Raw genomic sequence first — 24,943 nt, 5'->3', positions numbered from 1 at the left:
ATGGCTTGCGTCAGGGAGAGGAAGGATATGGTTATAGAATAAGTCCACATGATGAATGTGATGATAGGGAAACAGTGACTGAAAAATAGGGAAGCTGACATGAAAAGAAATATTGTATGCATGGTTTTGACATAGAGAGCTTCTAATGTGGGCAAGATGTTCCTGAGAAGAGGTCACAGTAATAGTACGAAGAGACAGAAGGATAAACCAGGGAGGACACCTGTAAAGTTTCTCAGACTTCCAAGGATTCAAGTGTAGAAAGATAAGAAGACTAGACTATTACAGGTAAAGCACCAAAATGATATCAAGAGACCACCTAGAGAGAATATAATACTTAGTACGATATGGAGAGATGGAAAGAATAGTTAAGAGTAGGTGAAGAAATAACTGCTTCTCCAAAGGACCTCAGTTTTGAGACTGAGTGAAGCAGAAGGAAGTTCCAGAAGTAGGAGGGGAAAAGTGAGAGGAAAAGGAGATCAGCTGGGAGGAGGTCGGAGCAGAGCAGTCACATTGAAGGATTGTGATAAAAGTGGTTAAATGCAACGTTCATTAAGAAAAGGCACTGCAATTTTTTCAAAATTTTATATAATTCTTCTTAAACAAGCCGACCAGGTCTTACGACAATAGGGCTGGAGGAGAGAGTCAGCAATACCAGTCAGGCAGAAGGTAGGCCGCAGACAGTAGGTTTTAAGAGATGAAAAAGGGTTTTATGAAGAAATGCAACAACATGGGGGAAAAAAGAATAGGCTGATTTTTTAGTGAAGAAAAAAAAATAGTGCAGTCCCTAGATTTCCAGCAGAGCAGCAGAGAAAATGGTAGAAGGAAGGATTAAGAGCAAGAATAGGGTACGAGGAATCAATACTGAGTAGGAGAAGGACAGTGGAGAAAAGGGGATCAAGGAGCAACTGTTGAGAAAGCCATGTGGGTGCTCACAGGAACAGGCCTCAGTACACAAGAAAAACGTGGTCAAGAGTGGCCGTTTCTTATGAGTGAGATGGTCAGTTCAGGATTAGGACAAATGAGTTAATAGAGATGAAGAAACGTTGAGCCTTGTTCCGTCCATTAGTCTGTCATAAGCTAAGTCACAAAGGACGAATGGGGACAAAATCAGAGTGGTGAGGACATAGACGTGTAGCTGATCACAGCGAGATGAAGGGAAACATATGCTGAAGTGAAATTCAGGTGGGAAAGAGTGACTGAAAGTCAGGTGGCACATATTCAGCCAACAGCATTATCTGCACTGAACTGATTCCTGTTTAGTACCTTAGCAGCGAAGTATTTAAACCTATTTTTAAACAAAACCTGTAAAAGTGCCAGGTAATGTTATGCTGTATATCTAAATATGTCACTGGTTGAGTCTCACTTCTTCACACAGTAAAATATACTTTTGAGGAAGCTGCTATAAAAAGCTGAAACTTTCAAAGTGTAAATGCCTCGCTACATTGCATTTTAATGGCAACTTGATCCTCCATGGGTAGGAGAGCCTACGAAGCTACATATTTGAAGAATGTGGGAAGAATGGGTGGTTTGTAATGCACGGTTGCTAGGCTTCATGATTCAAGGTCACAGCAAAGTGAAATTTTAATAACTCAGTGGAGGTAACTCATGAAATGTACATCTTGCAGTTTCTGCAAGTACGTCAATTGCATTCATCCTGAAACTTTACCTAAAGGTGTGTTTCACCACATGCTGTCTCTAGACTGGAACATGTGCATTGGGTTAGTATCATAAATTAATGTGATTATGTAAATTCTGTCTATCAGTTTGGGACCTTCGTGAAGCTCTAGTCACCTTTCATTAAGACATAGCCTCATATAAGGTGAGTAATGTTCTTGATGGCCTCATTTGAGAAGCTGGGGATGGTAGAGATATTATGAGCTCCATCTCTAGCATCAAATCACCAGACAGACAGCACTAAATATGCTGAGAATTTCAGCAGAATATTTAGACATTCGTAGTACTGAGCTCCATAAATCAGCAGTGCTGAATAAGCAACAGGAGCATTAGCCTATTTAGATGCTAAAAGGATGGGATTTTAAAATTACCCAGCTCCTTATAACATTTATAACTGGTTTGGTTAGCATGCATTTCACTGACATTCATTTTATTCTGACATGGAAAACTGCATTCTGATTATTTTTCCAAACCAACCTTGAATAGTGGATTTTGACTACACTCTGAAGGTGCCTTTGGGATTGATATTTTTTTTTTAATTGTCTGTTTTTTGACAAGCCAATTCTATTCAGAAATCATATATGAATTCTTAGGTAATGGATGCTAATTGTAAAAATCCTCAACAGTTTAATCTGCTGTAGCCTTCTTGAGATTTTAATGAGCCTCTCTCATAATAAGATGTGTCAGAAGGGGCAAATATTTTGCTAGCACAGCTTGTAGCTGATTGTTTGTACCATGGCAGCAAGTATTCACACAACAGAAGTACTGAGCAGTCATTTTTAAAAAGAAACATTTGGTTTACTGCCCTAAGGGCAAGAATTATTACTGTATTTTTTAAAATGCATTTACTTTCTCAACCCTACCAGCAACGTGTCAATTTTTGTAAGGATTGCATGTTATTTGCCTTAGGAAAAGCAAAATCAACATAATGAAGCAGAACGCAGCTGAACTAAGAATGCTTAGTTGGGGAGGGGGCGTTGACTTTCCCCTGCAGTTGCAAAGTGACAATAAGATTTCTGAACCATTTTGCTTCAGGAAAAAAAAATAAATAAATAACCTTGCACTTTGGGGGCTGTAAGGCTTTTTGGAGTGTGGAAGTCAGGAATGTGTTGCGTGTGACTGAACTACTGCCAGTGCTAGAATAAGTGAGACCGGGTTATAAACCTCCCTGGAAGACACAGAGCTGATAAAAATCCCAGTGTGGGTCCGCCACCTATTTCAGCCCACTAGTTTGTCCCAACAGCTTCATTCTGCCGAGCAGCTGAATGGCTGCAGAGACAGGAGACACTGAGGTTTCGACGGTGTTAGACTTGGCAGGCCCCTGTGTTTGGCCGAGAATGAGGATATTTTAAAGCTTGTCCATCTGCAGCTTCTGGGAGATTCATCAGTCACATTGGAAGTTTCTGGTGTTATTAAATGCTGCCGAGAAATCTGCCCTGATTTTTAGCTTGACTAGGTAACTCTCACCCTTCTGTCTGCACAGCTCCTCAGCCACACGGGGTTCACCGCTGTAACCAGATATGTGAGTTGTAGCAGGGAAATGGTGGAAAAGACTGCTCTGCCAGATTTGGTGAGAACAATTCTGAAGCTGTCTAATTGCGTGGAACAAGCACAGTGAGTGAGGATCAGCATTCCCTCCCAAACAAATGTGACAGCTCAGATTAATCTCACATGCCATCAGCAATTCCTTTTCCTCAGAGACCTTGGCAAGCTCCGCCAGCGGGAGGAGGCAGACCTGATCAATACAATATCTTAATATCAAAATAATCAGATCCTGGGTGGAGAAAAGGTACCTTCATCCTCTTAAAAAGTATTCTTTTCTGGTAACAGGGAAAAAACACGTAGGCCATCACAGAAGGAAGGAAAGCAAGCCAATACCAACAAAAGTATTAAACTTGCTGCGCACCTCACTTTAAGCACCCTGCGCCAAGTTACAGCATCTCACACAGCAAGCAAAACCCAGGGTTCAGCAGTGGCTGCTGAAGATTAGTACAAACTGAGGAGTGGTAGAGAAGATTTCAGCTTTAATTATGAACTTCCTGCTATCTCCCCTCCTCCTTTGAAATTCAAGGCATTTCATTTTATTTTTACATAGTTTGGTGTCTGAGATCCCTTTTTATGTTGGTATAAAAATAATGATGAAAAGGAAAATAATTCTCTTATGAAAATTCATGAGAACAGGCAGAGTTTAGAAGCTGTGTTATTTATTCCAGAGAGCATAATGACTTTTAAAAACACCGGGATTGTATGTTTGTGTGGATTTTTTGTTTTAGTTCTTTTCCTTTGTGTGCCTTGCCAGTTTTCCTATCTTTGCAGCTGTCTAAAAGTTGCAAATCATTTAGAATTTAGATTAAAACAAAAATTTCCTGTAAGCACAATAATCTGTTAGCTAAGAATGTAAGGGGACCCTTCAAACACCGTTTTTATGTATTAAAGGGCCCAAAGGCAGAAATCCATGTGCTTCTCTAATGACCTTCATAAAGAACCTTGTCATTTTTAGTCCAGGAATAAGTAAAGCCAGGTACTAACATCTCAGAAAGATACTTGTACTGAGAGATCCTGATATTGTGCAGAACTAGTTCTCTTGGCATTTTAACAGTATCCATGTTTTAAATGCCATATTATAGCTGTTTAGACACAGACTTTGCTGCTGTTTGAGTGGCCTTGCTCAGGTAGGTGCATTCAGGGGGTTCTCTGTTTCAGTGTTGCTGGATCACAGAAATTACCTGCAGCAGCTCTATTGAATCAAAGAGGCTACAGGTTTTCTGGCTCTCAAGGTCTTCAGAATCTATTTCAGCTTTTCCAAATCTGTTCCTTTAAAACCCATCAGAAAATAAAAAATAAAAAAGGTTCCTTCATCTTGCTGAACCAATAACCTTGAGCATCCTGGGCCCCAAGGCCCTTTATTCTCTTTCAAGAGCCAGCCGCTGGTTGGACCTAGTAGGATCCATGCAAGAATCTTAAGCGCATTTTCCCTGCAAGATGCATCAGGATTTTTTCTTGCAAAACATATTGCTATACCAAAACTTTCAGCCTTCCCTTCATCTAGCTGACAAGTTCCTTCTGTGTGTTGTTTCCCCCATGCTAATTTTTATACTGCTGTCTTACTGTTGGTAAGAAATAGAGACTTGACTCTTCCATGACTCTTCCTTGACTCTTCCCTTGGAAATACCTATTTCTCGTTTCATTGAAATGACACCTGATACACTTTCACCTCAACAGTTGAGATATTCCCTTTCACTCTTCCCTAAATTTTTCATCTCCATCTCTTATCTTCTGAATGCAGCCTGCTTTCTGAGAACAGTCTTGTGGCTACTGGTGTTCTTCAGCAACGGACAAATTTATTGTCCAATGTAATCTCATTGGTGGTGGTGTTTGAAAGAACAACAAGCAAGCAGAGTATCCATTTACTGTGGGAGAAAGTTTTGAACAGGCCTCATTCTGCCAGAAAGGTCCCCAGGCACCACCATGCCCCATTAAGAGTCTTTGCACATCTACCAAAGTACAGTGAGTAGAAGCCTTTTATTTCTTATGGCTCTTGTAAGCCAGATCTGTCAGGGAGCAGATATGAAGGCAGCAAGAGAAAGTAATCAACAGCCTTAGTTCAATCAGACAGTTGAAATTATTTCTTTGAATAATGAAATCAAAGAAAGCGGTGGTATCTAAGTCCGATGGCATGATGCCGCAACGCAAGGCAGCTCTGCATGTTATTATTCTTTGTATGTGAGGGTATAAATTCCAGGTAGAAAAATTACTCTAATCATACATCTGTTCTCATTTTACAGTGTTTGTATTAAATAAGGAGTCTGTGTCTAATTTAAAAGCTTAGTATCCTTTTTTTTTTTTCAAGGTAATACGTGTAGACTGTTTTCTTCACATAACTTGACTGGTAGTGGCTCAAGGTGTATTCAGCTCTTGTGAAAAATATGAAAGGTTGAAGAAATGAGGCCAAACTCTCAGCTCTAATAAACAGAATACAAAGAGAGAAGAGAGCATTGCCATTTATACTGGCAAATTTCAGCTCTGGCATTCTTTTCCTCAAGAACAAGAGAAACAGCTTATGCAACGGAAAGATAGAAACAGCCAGGCACCGCTGGGTTTATCTTCAGTGTGATAAGCTACCTTCAGGGAGGCAAGAACAAACTGTGCACAAGGCATTGAGGAGGCACAGGCACTACATTTTAAACTCTTTCCACAGTAAATTGTTGCAGCTTCAGGAAACCATTTAAGTTTGCTCTGTCAGAGCTCCTTCCAGCTTCTCAGAAAGGACAAATACTTGGTACCTGCTTTGGTGCACTGAACTTTTTGATTTTATTTCAGTAGGGCTTGACTGATAAGTAGCTGTATGTGACATATGGCATTTTGGTTTGATATAAGGTCTAGCAAGAAAGACAGGTGGATGAAGTTAATCCTAATCTTGAGGAATATCTCCATGTGAGCTGTAATTGAAAGTTAATGCACACAACTCTCAGTCACCTAAAGACAACGTTATATGGAGACTCCTTGCAGTAGCTGGGCCCACGTGTGGGTGCCTAACTCCAACCTGCCTTCCAGGGAACCTGTGAACCCTGAGGGTGGTGAGATCGCCTTTGCTCCATGGAAGAGGTCTCTGGAAGAGACCATTGGGGAGAAATGGTCTTCCATTCAGTCAGCCCAGCTAGGTCCAGAACTCTGAGGGCTTTCAGACTTCCCTGCCTTTAGAGCAGAGGAAATAGGAATCTGTCCCTGTAGCACTTTAGGTGTCAAGGCATCTGCAAAGCCCCAACCTTAGGACCTCCAGGTCACTTGCAGCCTGCGATAAACTGGCACAAAACCTTCGAGACCTCCAGAAGCAATGTCATTGAAGGTCCAGTAACACCAGTATATCTCCATGAAATAATTTGGTTTTGTCAAGTTAGTATTTTGTAGTTAAGGCCTGTTTCATCCAAAAATTCCTGACCAGCTCAATACTATTCAGATAGGACTTGAAGTAAGCAGTTGTGTTATTTTAGGCAGCAGAAACAGAGGTGAGCACTGCAAGTAATTTGCAACGTGTATCGAGCCAAATTCTATGCTTGTGTAACGGCAGTGAAACAGTGACTTCAAGAACAAGAAGAGACAGTCCCAACCTCTCTATTTTGTTTACCTGACACTTTCTGTTAGAAGAAATTGTGTAACTGGTTTACTGGGGTTCTTTTGAGAAACTTTCTGCTGTTACTTGCAGCAGACCTTTGAAAATTCGTCTAACAAAAACTCCTTTGGATAAAGAAGCGTCTTTTTCTTGTTGAATAAAATTAGTAAATACATTCTGAAGTCCCGAGGAGGAACTTCTGTCCCCTTCCTCCCAAAACTTTGGCATGACTTTAAAAAAAAAATAGCCTGCCAACATGTGTTCAAAGGAGCCTGATTTATAATTGCACTAAACCCATCAATGCTTAATCTGCTAATTTACTGTGTGTGCATTTGGGAATAACAGTCTTGAAAAAGAGTAACATACTCTTAGCGTTGTAAATTTTCTTCGAGATGAAAATTCTGAATTCTAGTGCATTTTATATGTTTATTAATATTGAAGTTCATTTACAGCTGCAATTGAATTTGCATTTGGATGATCAAATGTAGCTACATAAAAGCACAGAATTGCTCTTGCTTATACAATCTGTTGTTATTTTGGCTGTTTGTAGCTGGCAGTGGTAAGACAAATATTAACTGAAATTAAAAAAAGTTAATATAATTTGTCATTTTAAATTATAATTTCTCAATTGTTTTTCTGAGTTGTAGTTATTATCATAGGTAGCAAAATTATACAGCTCATTAAAATAGAATATGCCTATTTTCTGATAAGCTGTTGTTTCAAAATTAAACATTGACATTCTCATTTTACACATTCTGTGTCAAATTTACAAGGTCCCATTTTTAATTCTATGTCTTTATAGGCCACCTAGTCATATCGTACTATATTCACCAGTTTCACCTAGAGACTACATCACCAGGAGAAATCTGGTGCAGAACAGGGGCTAAGAGATCATTGTCTTCTCAATAAGTAAATCAATTAAAATCTATCAATTAGTTCAGTAACTGGTGAGAAAATTAACTTTGTGCAATAGTTTGGAAGTAAGTATTGAGTGAAACTGAGCTTGGCCATTTCATATCCACTCTCACTTCCTATATAGTGGTCATGATGCTCTTTGGTGATGCCCCTCCAGGTTTCACCCTGAAAGATAAATTATTCCCTTTTAAAAAGTTGACTTTAAAATATTTTTTAAATTTTCAGTTTTTCCAAGAGTATTTCAAGGCAAATAAAAATGAAATTATTCATAGTTCTAGGACCTGTGTAAACGTTAAAATTAAACATAAATAAAACAAATTGTAAACATAAATGTAAATTTTAAAAAAAAAACAAACATCATTTATGTGCAAGGGACTTTTTTTGGCCTCTGGCTTTGCCAGAGGTTGTTGCCGTATATGGTCTTTTGTGCCATCCTGAAGCAAATTGTTATAAGCAAAGATGCAGAGGTCCCTAAACAGCACAGCCCTCGTCATCCACTCAGAGACTCGGTCAGGAGTGGAGCTTGTGGATTTTTTTTAAAAAAAGAAAAAGTCTCAGCGTGAAGTGTTTTGTTTGAGGCATTGGGTTTGATAAACTTTTGCTGCCTCAAAGGCCACGTTCAAACCTCCCCTAGCAGGCTGCCTCGGTGCCGAGCCTGCGCTCCCGGCCAGGCGCAGCCCTGGGTCACCAGCCCCATGGGGGGAGGCAGGGTGACTCGCAGCCCTGGGGCTGGCAGCTGGGGCAAGGCTGCCAGCTGCACACATCACCTCTCACTGGGGCTAAGCTTCTGCCTGCCCAGGGCACGCCTGGAAGCCTTGAAATCTTGGGTGGAGCCAGCTTTCCCAGAGCTTCAGAGGTCCCTTTTTCACAGCCCAAGCTTTGTGCTGGGAAGACCCGTGCCGAAGCGCAGGTGTTTGTGGCTCTGGGGCAGGCTGTGCAGCGTGGCGGGCCGGCGCGGCCGCGTAGGGTCCTCGCGTCTGGCTGGTGGTGCTGCCGTGTTCTCCCTGTCCCCGTGCCAGCCCAACAGATGTAGTCTTCCCTGTAGTGTCCCAGCGTGCGGTAAGCAGCGTGCCCGTGTAATGGGTAAGGCAGCCGAGTCCATGTATGTTCTCCCTGTGTTGGAGTGTGAATGTTTTAAACCACTCAAATTTCTTTACGTTCTAAAATGTTAAGAAGCTGAATCCTGTGAAATTTAACTACTCCTCAAATCTTATGCTTTTCAGCGCATCAGTTCCCCAGCCTGAAAAGCAAAAGCAGGCAGGGTTTGACTGTAACTCTTAATACTTAAGCAAGACATTCATGTCTATTTGCTTCTGGAATATAGAAAACGCTTGGTCCTCTCGTCCTTATAAACACGGCAGACTTTTACCCCAGTGGGGAGTTTCTGGTTTGTTCTCTCTGCACTGTTGCTATTTTCTGATGATTCGTAGTAGATCCTTTCAACTCCGAGTCTTAAAGCAGGATTAAAGTTGGTTGCTTTGTCAGGAAAAAAAAAAAAAAAAGGCCTAATTTGCTTTGGCCTGCCTTGCTCCTGTTATATTTTTTTCTAAAACAAGTTGATTAGCATAGCAAAACGTGTTCCCAGAGTATGTGAATGTGCCCTTCCATTGAGAAGGGATTTGCAGGCTGGCTGCTTATGGCAGCCAATATTCTTGTCTAGGTTTTAATTTGTTAGTTTGGATGTTTGATGTGTTGTTAGGGGTTATAGGATTGAAAAGCTTCTAAAAGTCTTATCCAGCCGCTCAAAATATCAGACCAGAAAAATATATGTTTACTTTTGGAAAAATAGATGTTCTCCCTAGGAAATACATGCTTACACATATTTTTGGCGGGGCTGTGAAATCTGGGTATCCAGGTCAAACTTTTAGCTATTGCTCACATGGCCAAGCTGACAAAAACTTATTTTAACTTGCTTCAAATACAGTGACGTTTTGTGCTTTCTTTCTGACAAAACTGTTGTTTGGAAAGAATATAATTGCTTTTGAAACCTGAATTGTTTCCTGCAACTCAATTGCTGCTGTACTATGCTGCCGACTAAATCACGTGTGCAGAAGGTTAGGGTCGCTGCAGGTTTCTTGCAGCAGTCCCCGGCCTTGTTATGCACATTACATGAAGTGCTACTAAAATTGCTAAGTTTTTAAAAGAATAAAATGCTTTGAGATACACTCCACGGTGAATTCATCTTGTTATTAAATATCACTCTTTCTGAGGGAATGAATTTCCTCGTCTTATCAAAAGGAGATCCTGAACTTGAATGTGTCGGGGAGGAAGAGAATAGTGTTACCTTCAGTGTCTGTAAGTGAAATGCTACAAATCAAGTTCAGGTGAAACCGTTACTAGCTAAGGGAGAGGCTCTGCTTTTATGCATGTGGCTTGTTGTTGGCTTCCATGCAGCTGCAGCGAGATCAGAGCTTAGGCCTAAGGCTGTGCATGTTCTTTTTACTCCCAGTAAAGTGATGGAAGGGGCCACTGGGCTTGATGAGCTGCTGAAATGACTTGCAATGGACAAATTCAGGTTGGTTTGTTTGTTTTTTTTTTTTTTAGTGAGGATGGGAGAGTGGGAAACATTATTAGCTCCATAAGAGTCTTAGGACAGAAACTGGCTTTGCAGTATGAATCTTGAAGGGACCATGAGATGAATAAGGAAATTAAGAGCAGGGGGATTTAAGGTTAAGCAGAGAGTGATAAGCAGCCATGTCTGGAGTGTGCTTTTCTTTCAAGGTTATGGTGTAAAATGGCCGAATGTAGTTTGGTCCACAAATGCTGTACAATGTTTGCCTCTCAGAGCGTTGAGATCCTATGATTTGTTAGGCATCAGTCTAGCGAAGAACTTCAGTCTACATTTAATTTTGATGAGGTGCTCATTAGTTCAATCGCTCATCTCCATCCTGCATGCTTTGTGGCTAATGGCTTTGATGACGGCGGCACTAAATCATACACTTCAAGTTTAGCATTTCTTAGCTGTTTTTCTATAACTAATCCTGAAACTTTCTTCTCTATGATTTTGCATATAGACAAGGGTCTGTCTTTTGAGATTGTGGAAATCAAAGTCTGTGCAAAGGTAAAAAGGCTGCTTTGCACCATGATCCATCCAAAGGAGCACAGCACCTCTCACATCTACACCTGCCTCCAGTCTCTGCTCATCAGTATCTACAGTTCTACATCCAAACATATTTTTGACTCTGTGTTTTCCAGAAGTGCAGGGCTGAAAGTAAAGTGAATGAGGAAATGTTCTTGTCAGGCTGAAAAGACAAAAGATATGCCTGTAATCAAAACAGTTGAGAAAATAAGATAATCATTACATTTCAGTAACAAAGTATTGTTGGAGGCAAGGGGGCTGCAGAAAAATCAAGAGTTACTCTGGAAGACTTAAACAAATGGGTTGTACAGCCCTGGCATAAGAAAGCACGTCTGCAGACTTGTATTTGGGGGTTCAGAGCAAAGCAACCTCCCATGTGCAGCATTTAGCATCTGGTTTAATGGTAACTCTGCAAGGCAGAATGCATCTGAAAGAGGGAAAGCTGTTCTGTGCGTTAAGAAAATTTTTTCAAAATAACAGGGAAATATAGTCTTTAATACTAGTTTTTTGTTTTCATAGTATATAGAACCACTTAGGTTGGAAAAGACCTTTAAGATCATCAAGTCCAACCATTAACCTAGCACTGCCAAGTCCACCACTAAACCATTTCCCTAAGCACATCTATGCATCTTTTAAATACTTCCAGGGACAGTGACTCCCCCACCTCTCTGGGCAGCCTGCGCCACTGCCTGACCACTCTTTCGGTAAAGACATTTTTCCTCATATCCAATCTAAACCTCTCCTTGATGCAGCTTGAGGCCATATTGTTTTGTCCTATTGCCTGTTATTTGTGAGAAGAAACTGACACCCACCTCGCTTTCAGGCAGCTGCAGAGAGCGAGAAGGGCTCCCCTCAGCCCCCTCTTCTCCAGGCTAAACCCCGCCAGCCCCCTCAGCCGCCCCCCAGCACACTTGTGCTCCAGACCCTGCCCCAGCCCCGCTGCCCTTCTCTGGACACGCTCCAGCCCCTCAAGGCCCTTCTTGTCCCGAGGGGCCCAAACCTGAGCCCAGCATTCGAGGTGGGGCCTCCCCAGGGCCGAGCACAGGGGCCCCATCCCTGCCCGGCTCCTGCTGGCCACACCAGTGCTGACACAAGCCCGGGGGCTGGAGGCCTCCTTGGCCACCCGGGCACTGCTGGCTCATGCCCAGCCGGCTGTCAGCCAGCACCCCCAGGGCCTTCTCCGCCGGGCACTTCCCAGCCCCTCTGCCCCAGGCCTGGGGCGTTGCCTGGGGTTGGTGTGACCCAGGGGCAGGACCCGGCACTGGGCCTTGTTGAATTTCCTACAGTTGGCCTCGGCCCATCCAGCCTGCCTCTCCAGCGGGTTTATAGCCATCCATTGCGGCACTCCAGTTGGGTGATCATCCCACCATGTTTCGGTGATGGCAACTATGTCGTAGTTTCCCTGGTGTAATTGGATTCCTTCTGTGGACGCAAGCTTCTTAATAGTACTATTCGTCACTGTGACAAAGGTTAGACTTGAAGAAAACTAGAACTGAGATGAAAGAATAGAATTTTTATTATCTTAGCAGCTGAATGCGTCATTACGTCAGAGTCAGTATTGTGTAGCAAATTGCAAGCTGTAGTGAAATTGCTTTAAAATATATCTGTATATATTTTTCTAAAACTGTGATAAAGTCATTCAGCAGTGCATTGAAATATATTTCTAGCTTAACTGTTATATCTTTTTTTACTGTGGTATGAGAACAGATGGCAGTTATTTTTCTTAACAGTCTTCAGCAAAGCTGATGCAATGCCTTGCCTCCCTTGTAAATGTTTTCAAGTGAAAGACAAGTACACGTGGCCAAAATGAATCTGCATTGTAACATCGACTTGTGGTTTCTAAAGCAAACTTTCAATCAGCTTACGGCAGTATGCTGGTGATAATTGCTTAATGTTGTATCAGTCAAGTAGTTCATTATGACAGGGAAATGAGCTATTAATCAGAATCAATTGCACATGTTTTGCAATAAGTTTTTGGAGCAGATGTCGTTTCATAGACATTTTTAATGCAATAATTGACTAGTCCGTGACTCGAGGACAACTGCAGTCACTCCCATGGTACAAATGCATTTGTAGATTTGGAGATTCTCTCTGCCACTTTATAGTGTTCCTAGGGGGACTGTGATTGATCTGAGAATAACAGCTGTTCAGTAGCTGGCAGGTAAAGAGGGCTAGTGCACGTACAAAGACAAAGTTGTTTGGTGATTTTATACATTTTTTTAAGCACAATATAAATTGCAATGTTTTTTCAAAGGATTTTCTTTTAAAATTGTTGCTACCTTAACAGTAACTTGGCAACTAAGCGAAGGCCTGATGAAAATGTCGCTAAATACAAGCTGATGTAATGTTACTTGCCTGCTTCACCAGAAACGCTGTGTAGTTGAACAAACTGCTGTATTTTTAAGTGAGGTCATTTGTAGTTAAAAATCAAAATGAAGCTGCCAAGTATTGTAAATCTAGGACTGCCTGCTACTTTATGACTTCTGTGTTGCCTGCTGTAATGTGCCGTATTATAGAACCATTGTTAGGAGCTACATTTGATTTACTTTCTTTAAATTAATACTGTGTTGAAAATCCAGCTTTGCTTTATTCACAGAAGTTTTCATTCTTCTGATTTATACAAACATGTTCAAAAAAACCTGGTGTCTCTTATTTTATAGCCTTCGACAAAAGAAAGGAAACTTGGCCCAGAAGCACTGGACTGGACCAGCTAACATGGTGAAATGCAAGCCTTGCCCCATGATGCATGCCAACGCTGTCTGTGGATCTGATGGGCACACGTATACTACCAAGGTAAGCTCTGCTTGTGACCTGAAATCCTGGGGTCAGGTGTGGTCATCCAAGCTGTATCGTGTTGATGATGAAATCGCTTTTTTTAATAGGCAGTATTAAATTAGAGTCTACTTTAGTTCTTGGTATTTTTCTATGTAAAAAGTGCTGATAAATGTAGATTTTTACATATTTGACAAACAGCAAATCAGAATGACAAATCAGAATCTTACGGCTTTCATGATTCATGTTTCTCTAAATAGCTCATTCTTGCTAATGAGGTAGGCCACTTTCAATATTGATGATGCCACAGAAAAAAAATCATTTGATCAGATTGTCTTGTTCGGACAAGAGGATTTTGGGATAGTTCTTGGTGTTAAGATTTGGTCTCCAAATGGTAAAATAACTTGGCAGTGTCATAGTTCTGTGATAGATATTTTATTTTTCCTAATTAATTTTTTTTGTTTCCAGGCTGCATGGGTAACATATTACAATTCATTTAAACCACAGTTTTAATATGCTTGTGTGCCACATGGAGCATATATGGTACCATAAAGAAAAATTCCCATAACCCAGTGGGGATAAATTGGCTCATTTTATACTGAAAATATGATCACCTTAGGGCTTGATGCAATAAAAGAAGCTGGCTTCACAGCCATTCAACAGTCTAGATCTCCCATTATCAAATAAAGCCTTCCATGTCTCGGATACGTGTTCCATAAACAGCACTTCAGACACTGGAAGTCATGTTCAGGGAATACCCCTGCGGCTTTCTTCTCTTCCTGCATGGAAGGTAAGGTTTGACAGATGATAAAGCTACCCTTTAAAATCCAAAAATAGCCCCCAAAAAATCCAGAAAACTAAAGTGATCAGGGGAAAAAATTCTCTGCTCTGATGTGACAGCGATGATGATACTACAGCTGCATTCTCTTCTCAGCTGGACAGCTTGAATTCTTCATCCATTAATGGACATAAGTATTAAAATGCTGCCATGGCTAATTCATTTAGGCCTCTTTTCTATTCCAGCTGAAGGATTTGCAAGGCCAGTGGAGCAAATCAGCAGAAACTCTCTTATACTTGTACACACGGACTACAGAAAAAGGGTTCCAAGTTGCCTGTTAAACAAGCTATTGTCTTTAACACTCTCTAGGAGTATGTACTACGGTAATTTTGCTTTGGTGTTTAGGATTAAAATTGGGGTCACTTTGAAAACAAGTTTTTCTGTCTGAACTCTTCAGGGTATGTAAGATATTCTGTAGTAAATAGTTTTCATTGCATATTGAGTCATACCATTGAATTAATTTCTGTGCGTCTTACCTGCATCCCTTTTCCTCTGAGTCTTTTTTTGATCCTCTGTATTTCTTACCAGAAAATCCAAATGGTTTTCATCATAAATTCTGCCAATGTCATAAATTCACCAAGCTATGGTGACTACGGTGTAAGCCTGACAGCTGTAATGAAGACATCAAGCAATTCCCGTTGCTGACATGCTTGACTCTCAAAGCCATACCTCCCTCGGTTGGAGTGGTATGGTTTTTTTAAAGGGGACTTTTAGAAGATTTATTCTGAAGTAAATTTGTCTCATCTTCATTTATTGTGTGTTTAATTATCAGTTGCTCCTGTCCTAGCAATTGACAATTACAACATCTTGTTGGTCCCTCAAGTGCAGAGACTTCTTTTCCACAAATTTTGCCCACGTTCTCTGCCAGTGCCGTGGGAAGGCAGGGTTTTGGTGCTTTCCGAGTACTGTTCCACAGTAGTGATTGCTTGTCACGTTGCGTATTTGTAGTTGCTCTTTCTAAATCTTCTTTTTTGATTGAAGGCTCCTCCAGTGCCATGCTGACTGGTAATCCACCTGTAACATCCAGTCCTAGCAAGGGGATACATGTCTGCTCAACCTTACGCAATATCAAGGAGGTGCTTATAGCAGTACTATTGTCCTTTGCTGTATACAGTACATAGTCAATCTGTGAGCGTATTATTACAGTAACCTGTAGAACATCATTGCCTCTCTACAATTTCTTGTAAAAGCTCTGCTTCATTGATTCCATCTCCCCCCCTGCCCCCCCCAAAAAAAGACAAATTTTGGTAAATGAGATGAAAATACCTCAGGCAAAGCATTAAAACTAAATGGTATATTTAAATGTCCTAACAAATAACATTTTTATGGTCAGTAATGATCATGGGTTTCTGATATCTTTTATGAACAGAATACAGCTGCTTCCTCAAATTCACCATTAGTTTTCACCAGTTAATGTGATTCCTCTTTCTTGCCCTTAAGTCACTAAAATCAAAGCTTTTCTTTGGTGATTTTTTATTCATATGCAGTGCTGTTGGCATGTATTATTTCTGGCACTGCAGTGCTGGCATGTTCCCATATTGACTGTGAAAATGCAAAAAGGTGGGCATTTGAGTGTGGGCAAATACCAGGCTGCTTTTCATTTGTATGTATGTATTCGTATCTGGCTCCGCGTCAGCTGCTTTGTGAACGTGTAATGATATGCTGGGCAAATGAAAGGATTCCTGCTAAGCTCGTAAACAAAAGATGGAGAGTAGCCACTGCATTTCATGGGGGGAGGAAAAAAGTCTTCTGAAATTATATATTGGTCATCTACTCACGCAGGCAGGCAGGCGGAATACACACGCACACCAGCATTTTGATCCATCCTGGCTCGGTTTGGTTTTTGCCTTTTCCTGCCAGCACAGCACGGGGTTCGGCAGGAGATGGGGTTCAGGCTTATAGTTCATGGCCTGGCAGAACGGTGTCAGAGCATTTCACTAACGACCGGGGGCTACCCTTCAACACTACCGGTAATGTTTGTGCTGGGGATTGCTTTCTCCATACTGTGAACTGTTAGCTGAGGTGAAACAGAATGAAAAGGAGATGATACTGCAGAAGTATGACTGACTGATAAAATGCAGATGAAACTTGGGTGTCAATAAATGCATAGTAATTCACATTAAAAGAAAATAAACAAAAGGAATCATCACAGGCTCTCCTTTAGCCACTTGATCATAGAATAATTCTGGCTGTTTCTCCGAAGACGTTGTAACAATCACTGCCAGGCAAAAATGCAAATAAAGTGTTAAAAAAGGAATTGCGAACAAGCACAAAACACGACTATGTTTCTCTGTGAATGCCTGGACTTCTCGCTGCCTTCCGTTATCATCACTTCATCTCCAAGCTGATATGGTGGAACTAGGAAATGCTCAGAGAAGGGCAGTGATGGCTGTCCAAGAGTGGAACCTGCAAAGAATTAACTAGAACACTAACGCATAGTTTTATATGAAATCATGACTAATATTGGAAAAGGAACATTGTGCTTCATAAAACAAAATCTAATGAAATTATAAACCAGTAGTTTCAAAGCCAAGAAAGTATTTTTTATTTTTTTAGTACAAAATAAAATTGTGAAATTCACTGCAGCACCGTATTCTGCAGGCCAAAGATATAAACAGGATTTATATAAATCCAGGGAGAACGGCTCCACTGCAGGCTGGTAAACCTCTAGCACGCTGAGTCCCTGAGCCAGTGCTTACCAGGAGCTGGAATGATTGGTGTGGTTCAGCAGGACTGATTTGTTCTGTTTCTAATTTGCTCTTTCTTTTACTCCTTTGTAGTTTTCTTACTTTTAGGGGTCCACAACTTGGTAGGATACTTGGCTGAGGGATCAGCGGGCTGGACTAATGTGGTTCTTGGATTCTCATGCAAAAGTGGAGGCATCCATATCTTTGGATAAGGCAAGCTGATCAAGGAGCTAACATACCTCATCAAAGTACTGCTCTTTAAGAAAGAAGTTTATTCCTTTTCTGTTTAAATTTTGACTTGGGTTGAAATTTCTTTTTAAACAGGTCCTGAGTATTCCTTATATCGCTGCTTGGCATTTTTAGTTTCTAGATGTTCAAAGTTTAGTTTGAGACCTCAAAGCAAAATTAAGACTGCAGAACTTGATCTGGGATGATGCTTAATAGAGCTTGTGGAATATGGAGGGCTTTGACTTGCTCTCTTATGAAAATTTCAAGAAATCTTTAAGTATTCAATTCCAGGAAAGGAACATAAAATGCGTTTTTAATTGTTGTTCTTTTAAGTGATGTCGTAGTTATTCCTGATTGGGTAATAAAAATCTTCCATTCACAAAGGCTATATGGCAAAATAGCAGAAGCATTATCATTTTGCTGGTTTGCGCTTTTTGATGATCCTCAGACTGTTACGCTCTTTGTTCTAGTGCTTTCTGCAGAGATTGCATTTTGAAAGAAAACATTTTGCTTATGTTAATTATCGTGCTGGTGAATCTGGGAACTGACTGTGCCCATCTACCTCGAGTGTAAGGGATAAGGGTTCTCTGAAGGCAGCCATTTGCAGAGCAGCAGAGGAAATGTTATTGGCCCAGCAGAAATACGGGCTATGTGGCATATTCTTGAGGACCATTACTGCAGTGTGCTGTTATGCCTGGACATCTCTAGAGATGTTCAGTAACTGATACTGAGGGTTAAAAAAGTGTGAAACAGAATCATGCATCCTCGCTGAGGTCAATATATTGGGTTAATGGTAGGTCCAGGCATCCTCAGGAAGTCAGCGCAGCAGAGTTTCTTGAGGTTTTCTAACTGAATGGCTTTTCATCAAAACCAACTTTGGTTTTTAACAAGTGAAAATTTCTTCATGAAGAAAGACATTGTAGATCTAGGGGTGAGAACTTCTTGATAAAACTGGGGAGAGTGATCCAGCCCAAAGCGCTCAATAATACAAGGATTTGGGGCGGGGGGGGCGGGGATATAAAAGGCAAACTACAAATCACCGTGTTTAAGCTTACTGGTTGATTTAGGTAGAGGCTCAGGGTTTTTAACTTGCTATCTCAGTTCCATCAAATCCATTGAAGTGCCTCAACTAATTCGAGGGCTAGTCAAAAGAAACTTTTTGCCTTTTTCATCTCCCACTGGAAAATATTCAAAGGAGTTGGTTTCTGACACAAAGGTAAATGGGCAAGTATTGAAAATTATGAGATGTCTATGCCCAGATTTTGTACTAGGAGGGATTTAAAAACATCACCCAAACTATCACAATAGGAGACACAGCTGCTGAGTACTTTAGCGGATCTTAAGTTGATCTAGCTTCATATATGGAAGTTGTACTGCTTGATAATATTGCCAGCCTTTAGGCATTAGATATTTCTGGTTCTTTTTCTGAAGTGTCTTCAAAACTTGTCTCCACTGTTGATCTGGGTTATTTTATCTGCTTCACAAAAGGACTAAACTTGAATGGGATGAAGATGTCTGGTTGTGGCGTGGTGAGATTTTTGTTCCTGTTTTGTTTTCCCGATGACAAACTAGTTCTGCTGGGTGGTGGGACTCTTTAGTTCCACCAATAATTCAGTGCTTGCACATTACGAAATTTGAACACAAATGTAAAATGTGGCCTGTATCTACTCAGTCCTCATACCCAGTTTCCAGCAACCATTCCTAGCATTTTTTTGGACTTGCATAATTTTGTTATAATTCTGGAAACTTTAGAAACTCTCTATCACCCTTTCCAGGTAACTTGGAACGCTGTGGGCTTTAGGTTTCTCAACAATTTCACTGAGTCTCTAGTTACCACTTGAAAAGTGGATGTTTTAAAATGCATGAGGGCTCTCTTATTATAAAACTTTGTAAAGAGAAATTGCTGTTTCCTGGGTATAACAGCCCTGTTTAATACTCTGACAATGCAAAGCACTTCCATAGTACGTTTCAGAGTTTTCAAAGCTCTTTAAAGTACTAATGAATTAGGCTTGTGAGGTAAGTAAGCCCTGTAAAGAGCACTATGTAATTAGTTAATGTTTTTATCAGCAACACATTAAGAAGAATAACTCTGTAGCTGTCAGTTTTACAGGAAGTTTAATTAAGCTAGTTAATAAAGCAATTACCTGAACATGACGATGACTGCACTTAACTAATCAGAGAATGTAATTTAAGATCATGCTTATTTTCAAAACATACCACCTCAATGACTAATGGTCCCTTCAAAGATGGAAAGGTACATTGGTATAATTATTATGCTTCTAATTAGGTACATTGTTGTTCTGCAAATTTTAATTGAATCATTGCAAACTAATTAAGTCCATGATCATGTCTCTTTTTGTTTGAAAATGGAAAAATCACCTCCTGTTGTCATAACATTAGGTAACAAATTTGATATTAAGATGTGCAAGAGAAATAATTTTCCAACAATCTTGAAATGGGAGAAAAAATAATGAGCAAAATAACGAGACACTACTAGTGAAACGTGTGCAACGTGAGGGCTGCTGTGTTTAATTAGGAGAAGTCTGTATTCAGGAGCACAATTAACAAATGTTTGTTGAAGTGTCGCAGGTGTTGAGTATTTAGTGCAACACGGCTTGGTTTTTCATAATCTAACTATCGGCTGGATTACCTGTTCTTTAGGCGTGGGGTGCTGTTATCCAGCTGTGGTTTTGTACAGCTTTCCCTGTATGTGGTTTGACTAAGGGATGACTCAGCCTCTCCGGAAACACCAATGCCATTCCTGATGGAAAACAGGATACTCAGCAAAGCTTTAGCAAGCATTGAGACCTATCCTGTCCACAGTTAGATGAAGAACTGGATTAAATTCTGTTAACTTTTAGCTTTGGTTTTGTTTTGGAAGGGAAAATCAAGGAAAGATATGGTGATGGGGAAGCAAAGACAGAAAGACAGACAAGTTAGGATATGGTTAAAGAAATCATACAATCATTAAGGTTGGAAAAGACCCGTAAGATCATCGAGTCCCTCCACTAACCCATCACTGCCAAGTCCACCACTAAACCGTATCCTCAAGCACCACATCTACCCTTCTTTTAAATACCTCCAGGGCTGGAGACTCCACCACCTCCCTGGGCAGCCTGTTCCAATGTTTGATAACCCTTTTGGTGAAGAAGTTTTTCCTAATATCCAACCTGAACTTCCCCTGGCACAGCTTGAGGCCATTTCCTCTCATCCTATCGCTTGTTACTACACCTCCCTACAGCCCCTTTCAGGTAGGTGCAGAGGGCGAGAAGGGCTCCCCTCAGCCTCCTCTTCTCCAGGCTAAACCCCACCAGCTCCCTCAGCTGCTCCCCAGCCCACTTGTGCTCCAGACCCTTAACCAACTTCATTGCCCTTCTTTGGACACGCTCCAGCACCTCGATGTCCTTCTTGTAGTGAGGGGCCCAAAACCGTGGAGAACAAAAATTAAATCAGCCATATGTGTTTGCTCCCTGTACAAAATTTAGAGATTATTGGTGGGATGTACAAGAACAAATTATTCGTTCTTCTCCCCCTCCTCTTTTTCTTTGTCCTTTGCTTAAAAATAAGATTTAAATCTATGAACTCAATTCTTTGCTCTGAGTTCAGAGTCTAGGCCTGACACAGTCTGTCATGGCCTGAAGCTGTATGTGGTAGATCTGATACGTTACCCAGTTCTTCCACTGACCTATGTTGTGACAATCGAAAGGTTTCATGGGATGTGACTGTTCTGATGGAGTTCTCCACAGGAAAAATATTTTTACGGAGTCATTACTACTTCCTTATTCCAAAAGCAGGTTTTCAACATTCGTTCTGATTTGATGATTTCATTTGCTGCAGGGGGCTTCCTAACTGTAGCAATGTATTTGGCATTCCTGACTTAATTCTCACAAATAACAAAAGGGAAACTCTACAGGGCAGTGGGAGAACTAGAATTTGCCTAATGCTGAGTACCTTTGTAGATCGCTCCTTTGACTCAGGCACATTTGGCCACTGTGTTCCCAGCAAGGTAGATGTTCCCTCAGCCTGTAATCTGAGAGACTGTTTTGAGACTCAAGTCTTGTAATCCAAAAGCTATGTGAAGCTGTTATTGCATCAAGTCCTGAATAATAAACCCTGTCCCTCAGAAGGCAGCTCACCTAGACCTCTGCACTGTGACTACCGCACCTGCGCAGTTTGTTTGGCTTGAAGCATGAGGTGAGCACTCTTAGTTGATGAAGTGCTGTATATCCTAAAGACATCCTGTTGTTTATATGTGGGGTGGGTTTTTTTTTTCCACATTGTCTCAGTGAATGAGCAGAGAATTGGGAATAAGGTAGATCTTAATTCTGGCGTACCTTGTAATTCATGCCAATATCTTAAGACCGTTGATGCCTAAGGGGTATTTTTGCATATGCTCAAAGAAGGACATTTATCTTCCAGTCATTTAACGTACTCAAAAAACATCTTTCTACCTCCTGTGTTCTTTCCAGTGCTAACTCCCAGGGGTGTTTTGGCCACAAATAACAACCCAGAAGGAGAGAGCTGTGCTTTCCCCTGGTCAGGGTAACCTTTGTTAAACCCTGAGGGAGCCGGGAACTATAATTTTTGAACTCTCTCCAAAAAACCGCACAATTCAGAAAATTCCTGAGCTTCCTTTCAAATCCCATTTAGTTTTATGTTGAAGTGGAGAAGCTTTTGCTTTTTAGTGGTGTCAAACAGTAAATTCAAAATCCCAAATGATCCTCTACCAATTTTATATCCTAACTGGGAAAAACTAGACCTGCATAACCACTGATCTGTGCATTGTGGCTACTCTGTGACAGCTTCCCAGCTAAACCCCATGAATATATACATGTTTGCAAGATTTCTCACTTGGTGTAGTATGAATCGTGAGAACAGCTAAAATAGAGGCTTCTGCAGCAGATCAACAGATAGAGGAAAAACCAAAGACCTCTGGGCAGGTTTTACATGTTAATGGCTGCTTTGCCATGTTGCCATCTTTGAGTTTCTATGAATTAATGAGAAATCGCTGTGGCCCAAGACATGATGCTCTTTCAGAGGCTGGCTGTTGCTATCCCTTTAGTCTTTGGAGAAGGAGCCTTCATTAATACAGTTCAGCAAACATAAATTGGTCAAAAAAGAAAAAAAAAGGTAAGAAATCTTTTTAACCCCATGAAGAATCCTCTTATACAGAGGATACTGAATGTTTTTGTGTGAAACTGGCTACTTAAAACTCTGTTAAAGGCACTGGTCACTGTTGGGAAGAGAAGGGGGGTGCTTTCATTCTGCTGGAGGCTGGTCATCTCTCGTATCCTGCATGAAGGCAGGACAGAGAAATATCGGAGTCGTTCTGGGGACAGAGATCACAGAATCACAGAATGGCAGGGGTTGGAAGGGACCTCTGGAGCTCATCCCGTCCCACCCCTGCATGAGCAGGCACCCCCAGAGCAGGGGCACAGGGCCGCGTCCAGGCGGGGGGTGAATGTCTCCAGGGAAGGGACCCCACAGCCTCCCTGGGCAGCCTGTGCCCCTGCTCTGGCACCCGCACAGGGAAGGGGTTTGTCCTCATGTTCAGGGGGAACTTCCCATGTTCCAGCTTGTGCCCATTGTCCCTTGTCCCATCATTGGGCACCACTGAAAAGAGCCTAGTCCCATCCTCCTGACACCCACCCTTCAGATATTTATAGGCATTGATGAGATCCCCCCTCAGCCTTCCCTTCTCCAGGCTGAACAAACCCAGGTCTCTCAGCCTTTCCTCACAAGGGAGATGCTCCAGCCCCTGATCACCTTGCCAGCTCTGCACTGGACTTGCTCGAGCAGTTCCCTGTCCTTCTTAAACTGGAGGTCCAAAACCAGACACAGCACTCCAGATGTGGTCTCACTAGGGGAGTTAGATGGCTCGCAACCTCGTTTTGTTCATCCTTGGTATAAATTCTTTGAAGAGAGATTAGTTAAAATTCTTACTGCTTTGATTTCTACCGAGGCCAGTGAGCAAAAGGCCCTGATGGAAAGCAAAATTTGTCCAAGGTTGTGCCTCCAAGTTTTAACAACTATGGATTAAAGCCGGTTGGTCTAACTGGAGTGCAGCAATGTTTGTCTCCTTTCTGTAACCTTGCCTAGCAGGGAAAGGATATTTTTAGTTCGTTTCTCCATATTCTAACATTGCTCCATCCAAAATAATTTGGCTTTGCACAGACTGGGTTCTTTGTGATTAACATATTCTGTCAGTTTCTAAATCCGTACTTTTTTCTTTAATTCCTGAATCTGTTATTTTACCATAGTTAAGGCTTGTCAGAGTTGAATGTTTTAGTTACTAAGTTAAGCCCACAGAATCTGGGGGAAACTGCAATAAAATATCTCTATTAGGTGTGTTGCTGCAAGTGGTAATTCATTCTTCATATTATTTTGGTAACTTGAGTATATAGACAACAGTGCTCTAAACTCCCTAAAAACCCCATCCTCAATATGTAACTGCGGTAGTGATATATAAATACCATGCTGGGAAATGCAGTATAATAACCTGTGCAGAATAAAATTACCTTCAGATTTCCATCAAATGCACACCATCGCTGAGCGACGGGAAGAGATGAAGTTTCAGGCAGCGTAAGGTGCCTTCTCTCCCATCCAACTCCCTTAAATTCGTTACAAGCCAGTTTTCTCAAATGGCTCTGATAATATTCATTCAGCTCTGGGGAGCACCAGAAAGAGGTCCTTTTTTTGGTGCTTCAGAAGTGAAGGTTTTTGTGGTTGTTGTCTTGAGTTTCACCAGTGATCCCACAAGATAATAAACTCTCAATAAATCAAACAAAAATAGTACACTGTTGGGGGGGGGGTATGCTTTTTTTTTTAATTGTGTTAATTTAAATTGACTGGAGTTAAATTGATGGGATTCACTTAAATGTATCTTCCTTAAACTGGCTATATTAACTTCATGTTTCCCCACTAACAGTCTCTAGAACTCTTACTAACCCGACCTGCCATACAATAGTGCAGCTCCTCACGTTTGCATGTCACTTGCATGTCACCAGATTACCCAAAAAACCCCTGTGAGGGGCGTGGGGGGGTGTGTGTGTGTGTGTGTGTGTGTGTGTGTGTGTGTATCATACGTGTCTGAAATACTCTTTGCCAAGGTATTGTCAAGCACCAATGAATATTTGGGGATTTTATTACAGCAATTTGTAGCATGGTAAAATAATTTAACCTAGATTCCTGTTTCTTTCTGGTTTTGGTGTTTTGTGGTTTTTGGTGTCGGAGTTTTTTGTTTGTTTGTTTTTGTGGTTGTGGTTTTTTTTGGGGGGGGGATGGGATGTTAAAAAAACTTCTAAAAAACTTACTTTCTTTACATAGCAAAGACCGGTGCTGAAGAAGGGCTTCTTATTGCAGGAAATACTTGCTCCCTAGGCCTTTCTGATTTGCCCACATATGCTTTTTTTCGGAGGGATGAAATAATGAAATCAATGTCATTGATTTGTCTCCTTCCCACTTACAAGCTTCTACAGAGTTGAAAGCAATGTTTTTATTTAGGCACCCAGGAAACTACTGCCAACAATTAGAAGTCTGAATATGTAACATTCCCACTGTTGGCTGCTCAGGATTCCAAAATCTCAAGAAAACAACCTTTTCCTAGGGAGCATTTTTAGATGTATGTGCTGAAGTCTTAC

The 24,943-nt window shown here is 41.1% G+C and overlaps 1 protein-coding gene across 1 annotated transcript in view; it reads left to right on the top strand.

Moving 5' to 3' along the window:
- Positions 1-24,943, top strand: part of SPOCK1 (SPARC (osteonectin), cwcv and kazal like domains proteoglycan 1) — a 336,826-nt gene that overhangs the window by 220,743 nt on the left and 91,140 nt on the right. Inside the window, exon 5 of the mRNA XM_075102866.1 lies at positions 13,439-13,571. Within this exon, the coding sequence (XP_074958967.1) occupies positions 13,439-13,571 (133 nt within the window). The remainder of the gene's footprint in view (positions 1-13,438; positions 13,572-24,943) is intronic.

This window comes from Phalacrocorax aristotelis, chromosome 8 (genome assembly GCF_949628215.1).
Source record: "Phalacrocorax aristotelis chromosome 8, bGulAri2.1, whole genome shotgun sequence".
In the NCBI taxonomy this organism is placed as follows: Eukaryota; Metazoa; Chordata; class Aves; order Suliformes; family Phalacrocoracidae; genus Phalacrocorax; species Phalacrocorax aristotelis.
This window is presented reverse-complemented; position numbering and strand designations above follow the sequence as displayed.